The sequence below is a fragment of the Alligator mississippiensis genome, chromosome 10, assembly GCF_030867095.1.
Source record: "Alligator mississippiensis isolate rAllMis1 chromosome 10, rAllMis1, whole genome shotgun sequence".
In the NCBI taxonomy this organism is placed as follows: Eukaryota; Metazoa; Chordata; order Crocodylia; family Alligatoridae; genus Alligator; species Alligator mississippiensis.
Window position 1 is genome coordinate 13,517,703 of NC_081833.1, and position 17,649 is coordinate 13,535,351.

Consider the following 17,649-nt stretch of genomic DNA (forward strand, 5'->3'; position numbering starts at 1 on the left):
ACCTGAGGAGCAAAACAAAGGACTGAGCAAGTCTACTTTGCAAAAGACTTTACTCAAACTTCTTTCATGGTAGCCTATGCTGAGATTGCAGGAACAGTGGACCTTGCCAAATCATTTCCCTCCATGTCTGGGGATGCAGGAGAGGTGGCAGCAGTGATCAGGGCAGCCATGGTAGCAGCTAATAAGTCTCCCTCAAGCACTCAAAAGTTATTGGAAGGGTCTCAACATTGGGTAAATACACTCTTGCATGCTAATCACAGGTCTGCCTTGGAATTCAGCATCTCTTAAAAACATACCATCATGCCAAGCAAGTATGGGACAATTTTGCCTTAACTGATGGTCTTCTTAAGGTCATTATCCACTAGTCTAGAAGAACGCTGAAAAGAATTACGACAAACTGCTGGATAGCTCCCCTCCATCCTAGAGGCAGGAGTATTCATATTTGTTATTTTTGGTCACCAGCTCCTACCCATTTAAGACCCTGCTTGATACATTCAAGTAAGTTTTCCTCCTGTGCCTTAGTTTCCTCTTCTCTACAATTATAATAAATGATACTGATCCCTCCTTTGCAAAATGCCTTTAAATCTCTCTATGTAAAGAGCTAGATAAAAGCTAGCAGTTTTTCCTCAAGCGTAGTCTCTCTCTTAGGTCCATAATTGAAGTCAGTGGAATTCAACTGATGTAAGAGATCAGAGAATCGGGTCTCAAGTCTGGACTATCATGCAAAGCCAGGTGTTGCATCTTGCCACCAATAGCAAGTTATCCTGCTTGAGTGATCAATGACAAGTTCACAGGTAGGACAGGAAGTTTCAGTACTCTGCATTTAGGATTCCATGAGGACAGAACCAGGAAAATTAAAGCCTCAAAAATGATCATGTAGACTAGTGGTACTCAACCTATCTGCCCCACAGGGTTGGTGCATGCAGTCCACAAGTGTAAGCAGGCATGCCCTCAATGTGCTGGATGTGACTACAGCACAACTCTGCACATTGCATCAATCTAGTACATGGAGCCATATCATCCAGACTGGGGCTCCCCACAGATCTGGTGATAGGGGAATGGGGCAGTATCAAGTGCCATGGGTGTCAGAGCAATAAACCCTGCTACTGCTCCCCTTTTCACTAAATTTCCAGATTCAGGGGAACCTATGGGCTAGATCAGGGGTTTTCAACCTTTTTTGGTCAGGGTACCCCTAGCAGCCAGTCGCGAAGTAGGGATTCCTCCAGTGGCCAGTCAACGAGTGTGGGGGAGGCGGGGATGTGGAAATGGAAGTGTCAGCAGCTTCTCCGTGCCACTGCTGCATACCCCCTGGGGCCTTCCAAAGTAACCCCAGGTTGAAAACCCCTGGGCTAGATAACAGCTCTGAAGGCTGAGAAACACTGATGCAGCCCATTGCAGCTGGCAAACACGGACCTATTTTGCAAGTCAGTTGTTCAGCCTAGATTACTTGGATCTCAGGCAAACTACCACGACTAAGAGGCACTTGATTAATATGCTCAGCACTGTGGCAAAATATTCAGTAGGCCTCTACACAGGCAGTGGGGATTCTCCACCTGTGCCCTAGTATTCCCGGTGGGAATGACGACTGCTACATGAAAATAAAAGTCTTGTATGCCAAAGCAGTCCTGAGAATCTAAGTGAAAATTATGGTGGAACTGATCCTAAGCATAATAGACATTCAGCTGGTCAAGTCCAGTTTCAAAAACCTCTCGTTCATACACAACTTTGGGGTTTTTGGAAGTTCTGTCACTTCAACTGCATAGAAGCACTCTTATACCACAAGTGTCAACAAAGGGAGTTATAGCAGGAAAATTATACTGGTATTACTAGGACAGTGAATTTCTTCCTGTGCTGACAAGTTGTATTGCAGGACATTTTACAAGAGTATTCAGTGTCAGCCTAACACTGCTCCAATTGACTTCAATACATTCAGTGCATGTGCTTACACTATCATTTTGCCCTCAGGTTAATTGACTGCCAATTAACTCGAGGTAGTTAATACATTTGTCAAACTAGCCTGAAGACTTCCCAGTTTGTAGTTTACCCTAGGCTGATTCCTAGATTAGCCTGGAACTACAATTTAGTGCCCAGGTGAACTTTTAAAAGCACATTTAATTACTCAAGGTAAAAGACTAGGTAACAGCAAGCTGTATTAGAAAAGGGGCAGGAAATCAAGCATCCTGGATATGCCTTGCTTAAAGACTCTTCCCCTCTTCATCCACCGAGGGAGAGGACTAGGTGGACCTGTGCTCTGATCAGCTATGGCATTTCTTATGTTCTTAAGCAGAGTGCAGTCAGGCCAACCCTGAATGGTTTTGAAAATGCCATCCTGAAAACAAAACAAGAATAATTTATTCGAAACAGTATTTTTCCTATACCTGGTGTTGCAGTTGTAGTCTTCCTAAGCAGTATTTTACCCTCCTCCTTTATGCAAACAGGCATAAACCACACACAATTTAAAGTGGAAAATATTTGGTCACCAAATTGAATTTATTCTGCCTCTGAATACAGATATGCAAATGACAATATATAAAATAAGTTTACAAAGCAAGAAAAATGGAATCAAGAAGTTATAAATAGTATTTTAAAATTCCTTGTTACCATTTCAGTGATAAAACAACTGATTAGGTAGAAGAAAAAGCTGCTGTAACTTTGACTTTAAAACTTACTCTATGTAAATTAAGGTACATAAAATGTTGTCGGATAACTGATTTATAGGTTTAATTCACAGTTTTCTCTTATTTTAAAATACCTTATAAAAATAAAATGCTTTCCCTGACAATTTTGTCTTTGATACTTAGCTACAGTTGACTATTTCCAGTGCATTCAATGAGACCAAAATGAACACTTAGCAGTGAACACCAGCTTATACAATCCATTATACCTGAACATCTCTGTATACAAGCTCCATTGCCAATATCAGCACAACTCAGAATAGTAAACCCCATCTTGTCCCCACTAAAGCCAACAGCAAAAATCCAATGGGCTTCAAAAGTAAAGTAGGGTTCACACTTCAGCTCTTCTGATGCGCTGATCAGAGGAACATTAGGCGTTTTCTTTAGAATTCAATTATATATAAATTGAATGTGTAATTTAATATAATTTTGGTTTTACCTTTCAGAAACTAGAAGTACAATACTTTCCACAAATACAAAACCAAAGAAATCAAGATTTCATGTAAGCTCAGGAAACAGTATTAGGGCCTCATGTGTTCACACCCCAGTTGACAAAGATTAAATCTGTTTTCCCTTCAAGACAGGGCTAATCCCTTCCCCAGTTCAAAAAGCTGCTGTGAAGGCTTGAGTTTGGAAACCATTTTGAGGATGAAAAGCAGTGAAAGTGATTTTTCTTTCTATTAAGAAACAAAAAAGTAGGTTGAGTTTTGGCCATACGTACCTCGGCAATATAATTTAAAAACATTTAAATAAGAGGGTGAATATGAATTGGAGTCCGACAGGTTTAGTAATAATAGAAATTCATTTGTTTTGAAAGCATACTTGGAGCATCAAAATTAAAAACAGTTGCTTAGTACATTGCATTGAGAAACTCTTGGAAGTTTAAGGCTCAGCCAAACATTTCCAGCACTAAATCAGGATCTTTGACACTTGGAAATGCCGGCTGGCCTGATTATCAAATGTGTTCCATTAGCAAATGTTTTTAGTGGTAGTGTTAAGTTATATAAAATGTCTCACATTGCTTATTGACTATTTTATTTGCTTATGTGGAAATATATCCGATTTTTATGTTATATATGTATACATATACCCCCTCCCCACCTCCAATAAAGTTAAAATCACTGGTATTAACAGCCAGGTAAAGATATGGGAAACTCCACCTACAGCATGCAAAAAGAGCATCTGGGAGTCTCCTACAGTGAAACTAAGTGCACTATCAATATGTCATGACACAGAAAGGTGCAGCTCCAATTGAGACGGTTATACGAACAGTCTTGTGCTTAAGGTTTGTCAGAAAATGCACTTAAACATGTGTCATACACAGTGTGGTCCTAAAACATCAAAGCACTTAAGCACATACTTAACTAAGCATGTGAGTAGTCCTGTTAGCCAGAAATACTTAAAGGCAAATATAAAAGGAAATAAATTAGCATGAATACTATTTTGGTACCTCCCAAGAATGGGGGTCCTCCTAGGAATGGCCTTTCACTGTTCTAACTCTAGCAACTCAGACCTTTAGGGCAAAATCTATGCTAAGAGGCTTTGATTTCCTATAAGCACTTGTGTGTGATGTTTAGGCCTAGAATACAGGAAACAATCGTTTCTTGTGGGTCAGAGGAAATGCTGCTACTTTGCAATTATGACTGTGATAATCAGAAAATTGTAGAAAAAATTATTTAATATGATTGGGAGTGGGGGGATGTGGGAAGACAAGGGTGATTGTGGGGCAGAGACATGGGTATATTATTAATTTAAGATCTGGCATTTGGAATAGGCTACAGTATGACCAAAACAGCAGCAAAAATAAATAATGTAGGATTTTAAAAATACCTTGATATTAGCAAAAGTCTCTCCTTCACCCACCTCTGGAATAGACTAACTGAAAGAAAACATGCATTTAAATAGCTTTATAGTTCACAGCTGTAAGGAACACAGGGAGTGTACTACAATACCTGATTTTTTTCTTTTCGGCAATAGAAAACTGCAATATAACCATAGAACAAGTGTTCTGTTTTACTGTGAGATCAGCAGCCGCACCCAAAAATAAGGCTAAAGCCATGTGCTTACAAAAAAAGTGTAAGTATATGTAAACTTCATATTCCTCTTTGCCAGCAAATGTATATCCTACTATTCAACTCCCTGCTGGGAAATAAAACAAGGGGACAAAAGATAGATGGTCAGACTGCAGGAACACAAGGTGCCACAAGAGAGAGCACAAGAACCCCTCACTCAGAGACAGAGCACATCATGCTCCGTGATGTTTTAGTTGCTCCTGAACAAAATAGCTAAATAGCACAGACCCAAACTCCAACTTCACGGCCCCCCCAAATAAGCATCAGATGCAACAAAAAAAGAGTACAGAATAAATCACTGTACTGTTGAAGGAAATGAAGAACAAAGCCCTTCTTCCCCTAGGCAGAGCACCACACCTCCGTTATGTGAGAAAGTTCATATGTTACTAGAACATATAATGCTGCAAACAACGCACACACTCACTGATACGCATACTCCAAGCTCAGGAAAACCCTAATGGCCTGTTGAAGGGACACCGATAGGTTTTGTAAAAACCTTGACTATATAGGAATTTTAAAGTCAACAGGAACAACACTTCCCCTTTTATAAATTCTTCTGCAGATTTTTTTTTTTTTTGGAATCAGATGAACACATTTCCAGGCACCGTTTCCAGCCATCCCCCTACACAGTTGTGCCAGTGCCCAGCGGGATGAGAAAAATCAACTACACAAGTTAGCTGACTTTCTCCATCTAAGCTGAGTGAAGTGCCTACAGTGCAAACAAGTTCAATTAGCAAAACTGCAAAACAAGTTAGATCTTGAAAACTGACTTTAATCATCTTGGACCTGATCTTCCAAGGTGATGCATACCATCAGTTTGGCCTTAAATCAAAGGCACACAAGTACTTCCCAGGACCAGGCAGAACAGATACCAACAGTGGTACTTTTCAATATGATTTTAGCCTGGCAATGTCCCTTTTAAGCTTAAAGTTAAAATAAAGAACTGCATAATAACAAATACATTCTTAATTCAGCTACAGTTTAGCATTAAAAAGTTGCCCCTTTTCCTGCCCCTTTTGGTTTTGTGCAAAAAGTTTTGAGTGGTTGCTAGGGTGTGCTACTGGTTTAAATAAACTTATGCTTTTTTTTTTTTTTTTGCTGTCTCTGGATTCTGGGGGCTGGTACAAAGCCTTTATTGGAGTTCAATGGCTTGTTCTCTTGTTTCTTTTATCAGGATCCATTCAAATGGAAAGTTGTTAGGTCTGCAGTTTGAATTGATAGGTGCTCGTTTTCCATTGGCTGATATCTGCATCAAGCATGGTGCGCTCTGTGAAAGTAACTTGTCCTTCTGCATCAACGAGGATGACTGTATTAGTCCTGAAATAAAAAAAGCGAGGGGAGAAAAAAAAAAAAGCCTTTGCTGTTGTTTAACCATTTACACAAATATTTCTTGGGTTTGTAATCTGGTCCATCAGGTTTCCTTTTGATCATGTCAACATCACAGAAATAGGTCAGAGATGAAAATTCAGATTGTAACGAGGAGGACTAATTCAGTTTTTCTTCCCCTTTCAATCCACTGAACCAAGCTCTGTAGTGTTTTGCTTCATTGCTGCACTTATTAACTCAACCAACATACAGGACTGCAGGCTGATGGATAAGGTGTATAATAAATAGAGAAGACTAATTACAAGCTTTTTAATTACCGAGAGTATTCAAGTCAGTTCTAAACCAAAAATAATTTTTACCTGGCAGCATTTTGTTGGCACACACATCATCAGATGCACATAGCCTTGATGTTTGTTTATACTTGCTTACCCCTTCCCTTTGATCTCAAATGCCTATACAAGCCTCTTCTGAGAATACCACTAATCAGTACCCAAGGACATTGGGTAAGGTCATAAAAACAACCTGTTTCCCACTTTAGGAACAATACTTCTCTGAACAATTCCTGTACCTGGAGATGAAACCCTTCTTCCAAAAGTTTTACACCAGTATAACTTCACTGGCTTCAGTCTAAAAAAACCGGTAGAGCATGTGAAAACCTGAGAAGAGTTTGCTCTGGCCTTGATTCTCCATCCTAATTGTACAGGCATAAAATCACAGGGGTGCCCAGGGACATAGGCATACTTGTCAATTGTCTCATATTTCACACCTAAATTAATCCTGTTTTTACACAAGTTAGCAATTGAATCTCCCAATTCAACTGGGGGAAGAGGCAGTCAGTGCTTTGGTTCCTTGTTTAGCTTTACCATTGGTTCTGTGACCATAGCCAGGTTCATTCATTGCTTGCTGTTAATGGTTTTAAAAGGGTACAGTGCCTTTATGTTTCATGACCTGTTTAAAAGGGGGCTTGGAGACTGTTGGATGAAGAGGGCCATGCTGTACAAAGCACAAAACAATATATTAAGAACAAAATGGAAAGCATAGCCATAAAAATAGTTGGACTAGTTCCACAGACACACTGTTAATGTTTCCTAAACTTCCCTCTGTCTCATTCTGAGCAAATAATTCTACAGATTTCTCCATTTGCCCTCCTTCAATCTCTTCCAGTCCCAGCGACCTCAAAATACATTGTGTTAGCAGCTCTTTTTCGTCAGGTCAATGGCAATTTCAGCAGAGGTACTTTTCATCAGTAGATCTCAAGATCCTTTTACAGAGGGGAAACTGAGGGACAGAAGGGGGAAGCATTTTGCCTGTGGCTGCCCAGCAGACTAATTCAGAGCCAGGAAAAGAATCCTGGTCTTCTAAGTCTCTGTCCAATTTGTAATTTGCTTAAGATGAGTTGTCAACTGTAAACCAGCTCCAAGTATCAGAGGGCAATGAGACTAACCAGAATGGATTTGGGGAAACAAAGTGACTGATGTACTGGGAATAAGTCAAAACTATTTCAAGATACTTCAGGACAATCTAGTGTTGTTTCTTCTTTCTGCAAAACAGGCAGAATTTAACCAGCAATACATAAAAACAGAAGATCTCTCTCTACATGCCACTTTAGGACTTGAGTGTCCCATAAAAGGAAGACAGGCAAAAGGCTGCATTTGCAATACATTTTGCACATATTTTATTCTACATCAAACCAGTGGCCTGCATTTTGCAATGGCTTTTCAGCCAGACCCCAATGCTATTTAGAGGTTATGAAGTTAGTCTTTAAAAAGCCCTCGCTGAAATGGGTGCAGGCTATTCTGGAGATACCCTTTTGCTCATCAATCCACTAAGACACCTAAACCATGGGAACATTATGGCTCACCAATCCAGAGATTGAACTGTCAACTGCCAGGCATTTTCAGTGGCAGCCTCTTAAACTGAGAAATTCCACACCACCAAGAATCAGGTTGACCCATAATCTCTCCACCCCCTCTTACTAACAGTGACAGAAGTGTCTACTGCAGTCTTACTAGATAGAAGGTGAGGATAGTGCATTAAAGAAAGCAGGACAAATGAGCTGAAGATGGAGATGAGGGTGTTTTTGAACAGGATTAATGGGTTTTTAATGCACAATTATGTCACCCAGATATTATGGTGATATGCCTATAATAAATCCCTAATATACCTAGCCACAAAGACTTCCCTCTCTCTCTCAGAAAGAACTCTATTATTCCAGTGGCTTAGACAGAGCCAGTAAGAAAGTGGTGGAAAAGCAAAGAAAAAAAAGAGAAGAAAAATAGTTTTCAATTTTCTATTGAACTGATTTATCTGCTGTGCCAGAAATGGAAGCCAGTTGGTATGACTTACAAAACTTTCCACGGAAAGCTCCTATAAAACTGAAGATGGCATATCAAGAGATCTGTTGCTTTGCAGCAAGCAATGCTGAAGCGAAAAGCTCAAGGGAATGGCTACACGGAAAACTTGACTACGACCAGTCACCTTTACTTCTACAAATGACTCCATGTTTTAAGTGCTTGGGCAGAGCGCAATTGAATAGCCCTAGATCTGTTTTTTCCCAATGTCTTTGGCCGTGTCTAGGTAGTTTCCCTCTGAACTCCAGGACTCCTCCCAACAAAATAAAAAACTTCCTATTTGCTCCCATTCTGGCAGAAAGACTGGCAGTTAGGTAGAAAAAAAAAAACAACACTTGGGAGCACCCCCAAAAGACCTCAATGTTATCTGCTTTCCCTCTTGCTTCCAAGATGTCGGGCCTGAATGTAACGCTGGGGTGTCCACTCAGGGCCTCTCAGAGCCTTCTTTGAGGCATCTGAATTGGTAGAGCTTGTCTGGTCAGCGATGGTCAGGAGGGAAACCATATAGCCAAGCCATTAGCAGAGAGGCAGCCTGGCAACAAGGCAAACTAAAGGTTGAGACAGATACAATGGCAGGAAAAATGGCAAAAAGGAAAGTGGGACAACAAAACATAACAAGATGGAACTTCAAACAGAAAAAAGGATGAGGGGCTGAGGATGAGGGGACACTCGTGGGGGCTTCAAAGAAAAAAAGTAGCTCCTTTTCCCGACTCTCTTTAAAATGTACGCAGGACAGGCAAAATATTCTTGCTCCTTCTTTATGGAAAACCAGTGCCTGAATTGGTAACCTTCAATATTCAGTGGTTTTCTCTGAAGAGGGGTAACTGAATGATGAAAGAGGACTTGAGGGGCTCGGAAGTACATAGGCATCATCTGTTTGTATTTATATGAAACTGCAGCGGTAAGTTTGTGTGTATGGGAGTGATGCCATCTGCAATTCTTCTAGACCAGGGAGGCTCAACCTTTTTCCTCAGGGGACTGGATAGGGAGTGCCTGGTCCATCTGCAGGCTGGATCCAGCTGCTGGTCCAATCCTGTACCCGGGATGGGCATGGCAGGGCTTCACCTGGCCATGCAGGATGTGGGAAGCCAGGAGCAGCCTGACCCCAACCCAACCTCATGGAGCAGGGGCTTGGGGGAGGAAGGGACCATAGCCCAGTGCCAATCTGGACATGCTGGGGGAAGGGGGTGTGGCCCAGCACTGACCTGCCACAGGGCTTGGGATTTGAGAATTTGGCAGCAAGGGAGGGTATCTGTATTACTTGCCACCTTTCCCCCATCACCACATTTCCCAACCTGTGGGGAGCCTTGCAGCCTGGATGCCATGTCTTCACGGGCTGCATTTGGCCAGCATGCCAGAGGTTGAGCAACCCTGTTCTAGACTACTGAACTGTGTTTTGCACAGTACTCCAAGCCTAATATACACAAAACACCATCTTGAGCTTACAGGAAAAGATTGGATAGCTTCAAACAAACAAACAAAAAATAAAACAGCTAATGTTATTAATAAGTGGTATGGCAAATCTTGAGTTAGGTACCAAAGGGTCAATGTCAAGCAAAAGCCACATCAGAAAACTGAGGAATAACAAAAATGATAATATAGGAAGATACTTTACTCAATTACATCTGATAAATATTTATACTTGACGTTTATAGGCAGTAAAGGAATGTGTTCCATGGTCCTGAATGTTAAGGTTTATGGCAGCGTTTGACTTCAGATATGGCTCAATACAGTAATATCGTTTTATTTTGCCTTATTTATTTCACCTTGTTCCATAGCCTGGGCCACGAACACACACAGCTGCATACTTGTTCAGTATAGGCCGTATGTAGTCCTTTCCTTGGTCCTCAATTGCAGGGTCTGGTAACTGACTGAAAAACAAACTGCATTTGTACTCACCCAGCATTACTAAAAACAGTTTCTCCAACACCGACTACCCATAATCAACCCATAGCTTGGAAATAACAATAAAACCAAGATTGTCAATGTGTTTATATAGAAACTGGAAAGCAAAGAACTGGAGATTAACATAGCTTGTGAGCTCTTTCACAGAGAGAATTTCTTGATGTCTTGAACTTTGTTTCATCAGCTTTCAACCTTTAAAAATATATTCCATATCTTGACAGTCCTCTCCCCATCATTACTATTCCTTTCTTTCTACACTCCTACTTTCTCCAGAAATCTATAATAAAACTTAAGGTCAAACAACTTGGAGGTGCATCACACAAACCAATATTATGCAGTTAGATAATAGGGGCCGTCTCTTGCCTCTTGAAGATGGCAGGCAGGTCTTACTGCAAGGATCTCGGGGGAGATTAGAAATGTCTACAGAAATACCCTCAATCAGATTTAACAAAAATGGAATTTGCAGAGGACTTCAGAGGACACAGCAAGACAAGCCTGGGTCCAACCATGAAACAACAAATACAACTCCATCGTAAAGTTTGGAAATGTTTAGAAAGAGGACCTAGGTGTAAACATTACGTTCTATGAACAGTAATTAATAATGCCTTTGGTGGGGTGTTGAGCAGTGTCTACGGTCAGATTGAACCTGTAGAAGAACTGGAAAGACATGCATGTCTCTTTCCTCCTGTCCATACCATTAGCACATTCCCTCAAATGTGAAGGAAAAATGTAGCTTGGCATTTCAATATTTCAGCATCCTAATCTGGAGAAGTTCAAATACAGCTCCCTGCACCCTATCATTTCATGTGGCGCACTGCTTTCTCCCACAGCTCAGGTTTCTGCCTTCCCCAGTGAACCAACTTGTGGCAGCTTCTATTAAAGAGAGAAATGCAAGTTCAACAACCGTTTGCCACATGAGAAACACGAGTGAAGAGGGTAGAAAGAAAAAGGACATGGATTAATTCAGCCCTGCCTCTCTAGCATCTTTTCCAGATGCACTGTGAGGTGATACTGTTTGACCTCCGCAGTAAAAAAGCTGCTTAACTGAGGTCACCCTCAGACTAGGCAGGAGAGAAGGGAAGAATACAAACTCAGGGTACTTACCTGAGCAGGAAAGGAGTTTCTAGGGTACCACCATTCACGGCACAAACAGGGGAAGTGGTGGTAAAGGGGGCTTGCTGTAGAAATTAAATTGCATCCAATATACCTTCACAATGCCTATACAATTAATGTATGTGAAACATCTTCATTATCATAGGCTGCTCTGGAAATTCTCAGCCATAGATTTATAATTTTGAACCTTAATGCTGCCTTAATAAATATCCATCTTACAACCAGAGACACTTAGATAATGAGGTTATTCTGATGAACAGAAACCTTGGGCGCACGTGTATTTTAAGTGTGGGTCTGGTGCAACTCACTGCTAAACAATGCACTATAGCAATTCCTTGAAGCATCCCAGTGTTTTTGATTTGTAGTACTGAATGCATGGCAAAATGGAGCTTAAAATATCTAAACAGATGCACTAATTAAAACTCATAGTTCATGTTTTCTAAAGCCCTTGTCTTAACCCAGGAGATTTATTTTGACTTAAGTTTGAAATACCACACACACACACACACACACACACACACACACACACACACACTAACATTTTGCATTTACTGGGTTTAAAATGACAAAGATTGGGGAACTTTGTGTCTATGTTTAAAAAACTGTTCCTGCTTAGTTGGTGGTCTGTATCAGCAAGTGTTACAGTCCTCTTATGCAGGAAGCAACAGAGCTGCATACAAACGCTCCTATGATACAACAGGCCAAATCCAGGCCACACAAGGGGCTGCTCAACACAAGAAAGTTATTGTGCAGTAAGGTAGGTGTGAATTTAGAGCATACTAACTGCTTGGCATTAAGTCCCAAAATGGACACACTTAATGTGCACTAAGCACACTAACTTTTCCACACAGTTAAGTCCTTATTGTACACATAAAAAAAACCTATGCGAGCTTTAAAATATCTGCACAGCATTGCTTGTAAACTGTAAGCAGTGTTCTTACGGCTCTTGGTTATTCATCACTTTAATGAGCTCCTTCACCAGGTCTTCTTTGGTAAGGTCCTGACTTTGCTTGATCACGTCTGTGAAAAGCTGCTTGCCATACTGAAGCTTTTTCCATGGAGTATCCAAGAGAGAATTACTCAGTCCGTAGACTCCTACATATTGAAACAAAAAATAAAATCTGGGGCAGGCAAAAGAGTGTTTGTAGTAAGTATTTCCACAGAGGGCAGAAAGTTTACATATAAGCATCATAGCTAAAAAACAAAAAAAAGCTACCACCATCTCATTCTTCATGGGTTGAAGGGGGATATAAATTAAGTCTTGTTGGCAAAATTCATCACGGACTTTATGTCATCTTGCTGGAATGATTTGCTTTCAACCATCCTCGACCCTTATTTTACCTCAAATACACTAATGGGCATTAACGGATGTGGTAAAAGAAAGTAGAGAATTGCAATAAAAAGTCAGTTAATATAAAGCCCGATTTCCAGAAGCTTAGCTCGTAATAAAACACCTAACCATTTCTCACTGTTTTGGGTCATAAAAATTTTAGTCTGACAGTTTTATTGGGCGTGGGAGGCGGGAGTGGGGGAGGGAGGAGAAATCTAGGCATCATTGTATTATGGGTACTAAATAGAAACTGAATGGTAGGTTTTTGCCACTGCTATTAATGAAGTATAGTCTGAGATGTAAAATCAAATGCAATAATCAAGAAGAGACTTTTCAGGAACAAAAACACTATAATAGAAATATTAGTACATTGTATAACCTAAATATGAAACAATCCTTATAATTGTGACACAGCAGATACTGTACAAAAAAATAAAACCACCAATGCCTCCAGCTTTAAATACCATAGAATAAATGGAACGTGGAATCACGATGAGGTTATGTGATAACAATTTAAAAAAAAAAAAGGAAAAAAAAAAAAGGTTCATGCATTCACAGAACCATTCTTGTGAATCCTTTTAGCTGCATTTAATCTGTATGCCTGCTAGCATATTTCCAGAAGAATAGGACCTTAGTTATAAAGGATTTGCTGGTGATTTACAGTTGTCAGATACAGATTCCACCACTTTTAATCTCATTCAAATGATTCCCCAGCTAATCTTTTTATCATTAGGTATGCTATAAAACGTATGCCCCGCTACTAGGGAGGAGATTGGAGCCCTCCTAAAGCACGTTAAGCTATGCTTATGTATTCCACTGTGTTAACATTAAGTGGTTTTATTTGCTTCTTCGTTTTATTCTAATCCACATTTGCAGCAATTACTGTAAACCGCTGGTCTGGTAATTTATAAAAAAAAGTATCCTTAGAATTACTTAGTGCATTTTGCAATCCAGTCTTTTCCAGTTTATCCCTTTTAATCATATCATTTATTTCTCTCTCAGATATGAGTCGTGAATACAACTGCAAAGCAACACTCAGTGGTGACAGCAGGGAGGTCTCTTCTCACTGGTGCCCTACATTTCTTGGCAACTGGCCAAGAGAATAAGCATTCACTGCACAATGTGAAGATACTCCAAAATTTAGCTCTCCCTTAGGAGGCTGCATCTATAGAGAACAAACTCTGTTGATGTATGGAGATCAGGGATGGCTCTGCTAGATTCTGCAGATATCCAGTTTTCATAATGCTTTTTCTTTTTATTCCACTGCAGCAGAAAAAGTCACTAGTCTTTGAGGACAGCATTAATATAAAAGTCACTATAAAACATATCTTCCTACGTTCTGTAAATGTCTGCGTGTCTCACATTTTGAATATTCCTTATAAAAAGAAATAAAGAAGTTTTTTAACCTAGGCCAATACCCTGGTTGCTTTCTTCCCACTCATTAAACTCTTTTACCTGTTAACAGCTGCCACCATGACAGCCATGTGTTCATTTAAAGCAGGAATGGGCAAAATGCAGCCCATGGGCTGGATCTGGCCTGTGGAGGGTCTTTTCTTGGCTGGCAGTGGGTCCTTTGGTCCTGCCTGGCCCAGGTGCTGCCCGGCTCATGGTGTATTGCACTGCCTCCTGGGCATTCAGCAGAGCTGACATGACTCTGCAGCTGGATTGCCTTTCTAGGGTGACAGCAGCTCCTTCTGGCTACCACTGGCCCCAGCCCCATGGTACTGGTGGGGACCTGTGCACACAGCCTCGACCCCGGCCTGCTCTGGACTCGGCCCAGCAGAGCAGACCAGTTGGAACTCGTGTGCCCAGCTCCAACCCGGCCCATCCTGCGCCTGCTCTGGACCGCCCATCCACGCTGGGCAGCAGCAGCAGGGCAGAAGGTGCTGTTCTGTGCAGGGCAAAAGTGACCCTTCCCCCTCACTACTGCCAGGGGCTTCTTGCTGCAGCCACCCAGAGCCCATGCCGCCTTGCAGCTCCTCTGCACTGCCACTGCTGCCTGGAAGTGGCAGCGACAGTGGTAGAGGACCAGCAAGGCAGCCTGGGTGCCAGCTGCGAGAATGGCCAGCAGCGGCAAGGGTGGGGGGTGCTTTTCCCTCGGGCCCACCAGCAGTTTCTGCCCGGCCGCTGCCACTGCTCAGCATGGGTGGGAGAGTCCAGAGTGGGCGCAGGGCAGGCTGGCTGTGCGTGTGGGTCCCTACCAGTACTACAGGGCTGGGGCCAGCGGCGGTGGCAGCCAGGAGTCACTGCTGCTGCCTAGAAAGGCGGGGCAGGCCGGGGCTGCTAGTGGTGGCACGTGGGCTCCAGGCTGTTGGAGGATGGGGGGAAAGTGCTGACTGGCCCGTGGCAGCTCCCCAGAACTGCCTATGTGGCCCATGGGTACATATAATTGCCCGCCCCGATTTAAAGAACATGTCAGACACTAGATTAGAGGGGAAACAGGCATATCAATCACTGGAGACTATGCATTCACCTCCAAAATGTGTTATATAGCCACTGTTTCAGGACTAAAAAAAAATGAAATTACAGGAGACCCTCACCATTCGCAGGGATACATTCTGGAAATCCCCAGAAATGGCAAAATCCACGAACACTGAACTGTGTTCATGAACGTCGTCTGTGTTCATGAATGGTGCATACCCCCAGCGGCAGGGGTGGGACACAGCTGCGCTAGCGGCAGCAGCAAGCGCGGAGCTCCTGCAGACGCCACCGGCGCTGTAACCAAGTGACGTCACGCTACATAGGGAATATTCGGCGCACTGCGAATATTTGAAACCACGAATGCCAAACTCACGAATAGCAAGGGTTTCCTGTCTAGGTTTTGTATCACAGCTATACCGCTGTTACACCAGCCATATACAGGAGCTGCATTACTGCTTTCTTACTACTACCACCACCAATTCTATTACTACCACTGCTGCATTTGCTGTTCCTGAAAGCAACAGCTTGACAGGGCAAATAGGCACTAAGCAAGCTCCTTCCGAATTTTTCCCTGCAACGTTTCCAATAATCCAGTTCTGGGCTTGTTCCAAGAGTATGCCAAACACTATTATATTGGATTAATTGGAAGCCATGTAGTGCGAAAGGTACAGATATAAACAGGTGGCCTTCAAGTTTGTATGTACAAATTTTCATTTAAAATGCTTAGGAACTACCAGCCTCATGCTTCTCGGCATTCATTTTAGCATTTTAAATATTATTTTAGTCTTTTTAACCACAAACATTATGAAAAGCAAAATATAAAGCCACCTACAGAACTCAGACCAACTGTGGCACAAAACATAGTTCAAATAAACAGTGGTTTTATTTGCTACAGAACGGTCTTAATGACATCAACTTGGGGAGAGCATAGAATGAATGTGAGAATTTGCAAATGTCTTGAAATTACTGCACCAGCATGAGAAATGTTCAAAAGAGCTCCACATTTGCATAACTTACTCCTAGAAGCAAATTTCTCTTAATGACTTCAAATGATCCCAATGGGAGTTTTACCATTATGTCAGTGTCAGCCAAGTTAGGCCAAGTATTTTTCTGAACATGCCACTGCTGGTCTTGCAATCACATCTCTATGGGTTGGGTCTAGTATCCCAAGGGGACTGCCCTGGGGATCCAGCTGTAGGGAGCCAGTGGCAGGACTGGGTGATTGCAAAAACCTCCTTAGGAAGTACTACATCATTGAGGGAATTGCCTCATATGGATTTAAAAACAATTTTAAAGCAAGAAGGTCTCAGAGCAATTCCAACTATTCAAACACCTAACCAGGAGTAATCTCCTGCAATTTTCCCTCTTCATAAATAAACATTTAGAGCACAGATACGTTTTGTGTTTCTCTATAAAGCAATATTATTTACAACCTTAAGAATATAAGCCTACCCGGATTCAGGAAGATAGGTTCTGGTTCTCCTTTGTTGCCGTAGTAGCAAATTACATCTCCCTTGGTGGTACTAAAAAAAAAAGAAAAAAGAAAGAAAAAAAAAGTTTCTCTTTGCAAAATGGCAACTTGCATCTTTGATTAAGTTCTAATTTCATGCAATCTTCTACAAAGCAAGACATTTTCTCCATTATTATTATTATTAATACAATTTGGCTCCATAGTCCTGAGATCAGCTGATGAGTTACACTGCCCTCCTTCCCTTCAGACTCCCATGCAAAGTACTCACACCAATCTCACAATTAAGTGTCATCCTAAAGGAATACTAATACAAGTACAAGCCTACTGCACAGAAAGCTTTGCAGCTTGGCTCAGGAGAAGTTTGAGTGCTCCAAATAAGTAGAGATTCAATTACGTGATAAGTGTTGCATTTTATTTCTTCCCCATCCATCTTCAAAAGAACAATCCATGGAGGTAAATAACACCATTTCTCTGTTGTTTCATTTAAATCTCTACTGTGCTCTGGAAAGCAGGTCATTGTCAGGCGTTTTACTTGACAAAGTCATTTTTAGATCCACTCAGAAAGACAATGGCAAGTACTTTAAAAAAAAAAAAAAAAAAGAAAAAGAAACATATACATCTTCAGATCACTTTCAATGAACTGTAGTTACCGGCTGAAAGCGCTATGTATTTCTAACACCACTAGAGGAACAGCTTAGCAAAAGGACCTTGGAACAGCATCCAGACAAGAAGTCTTGTTTAAGGGCAGCCCCACAACGCAGCCAACGATAACCCTTTCAGTCGGCAGAGCGGAGATCAGCAAATTTGCATGGAGTTCAGCTCACTGACTGAACAAAATTGAATTTTTAAATAATGTTGTAAGTGGTGGCAGCCTGTCAAATTCAAGTCAAGTATTAAGGAGGATGGGGGAAAATAAATCAGGCAAGTCAACAGTTCAAGACTTGTACCTCTTGTGGGAGGGGGAAGGGAAAATAAAAATTATAAA

At 41.5% G+C, this 17,649-nt stretch overlaps 1 protein-coding gene across 2 annotated transcripts in view; it reads right to left on the reverse strand.

The window, feature by feature from the left end:
- Positions 1-2,455: 2,455 nt before the first annotated feature.
- The window catches only part of TANGO2 (transport and golgi organization 2 homolog), a 77,161-nt gene continuing 61,967 nt past the window's right edge, over positions 2,456-17,649 (reverse strand). For both annotated transcript variants that reach the window (XM_059713462.1, XM_006270919.4), the window contains 4 exons: positions 16,646-16,716; positions 12,384-12,537; positions 10,191-10,295; positions 2,456-6,064 (listed from right to left, as the gene is read on the reverse strand). In XM_059713462.1, the coding sequence (XP_059569445.1) occupies positions 5,944-6,064; positions 10,191-10,295; positions 12,384-12,537; positions 16,646-16,716 (451 nt within the window). In that variant the 3' untranslated portion in view covers positions 2,456-5,943. The remainder of the gene's footprint in view (positions 6,065-10,190; positions 10,296-12,383; positions 12,538-16,645; positions 16,717-17,649) is intronic.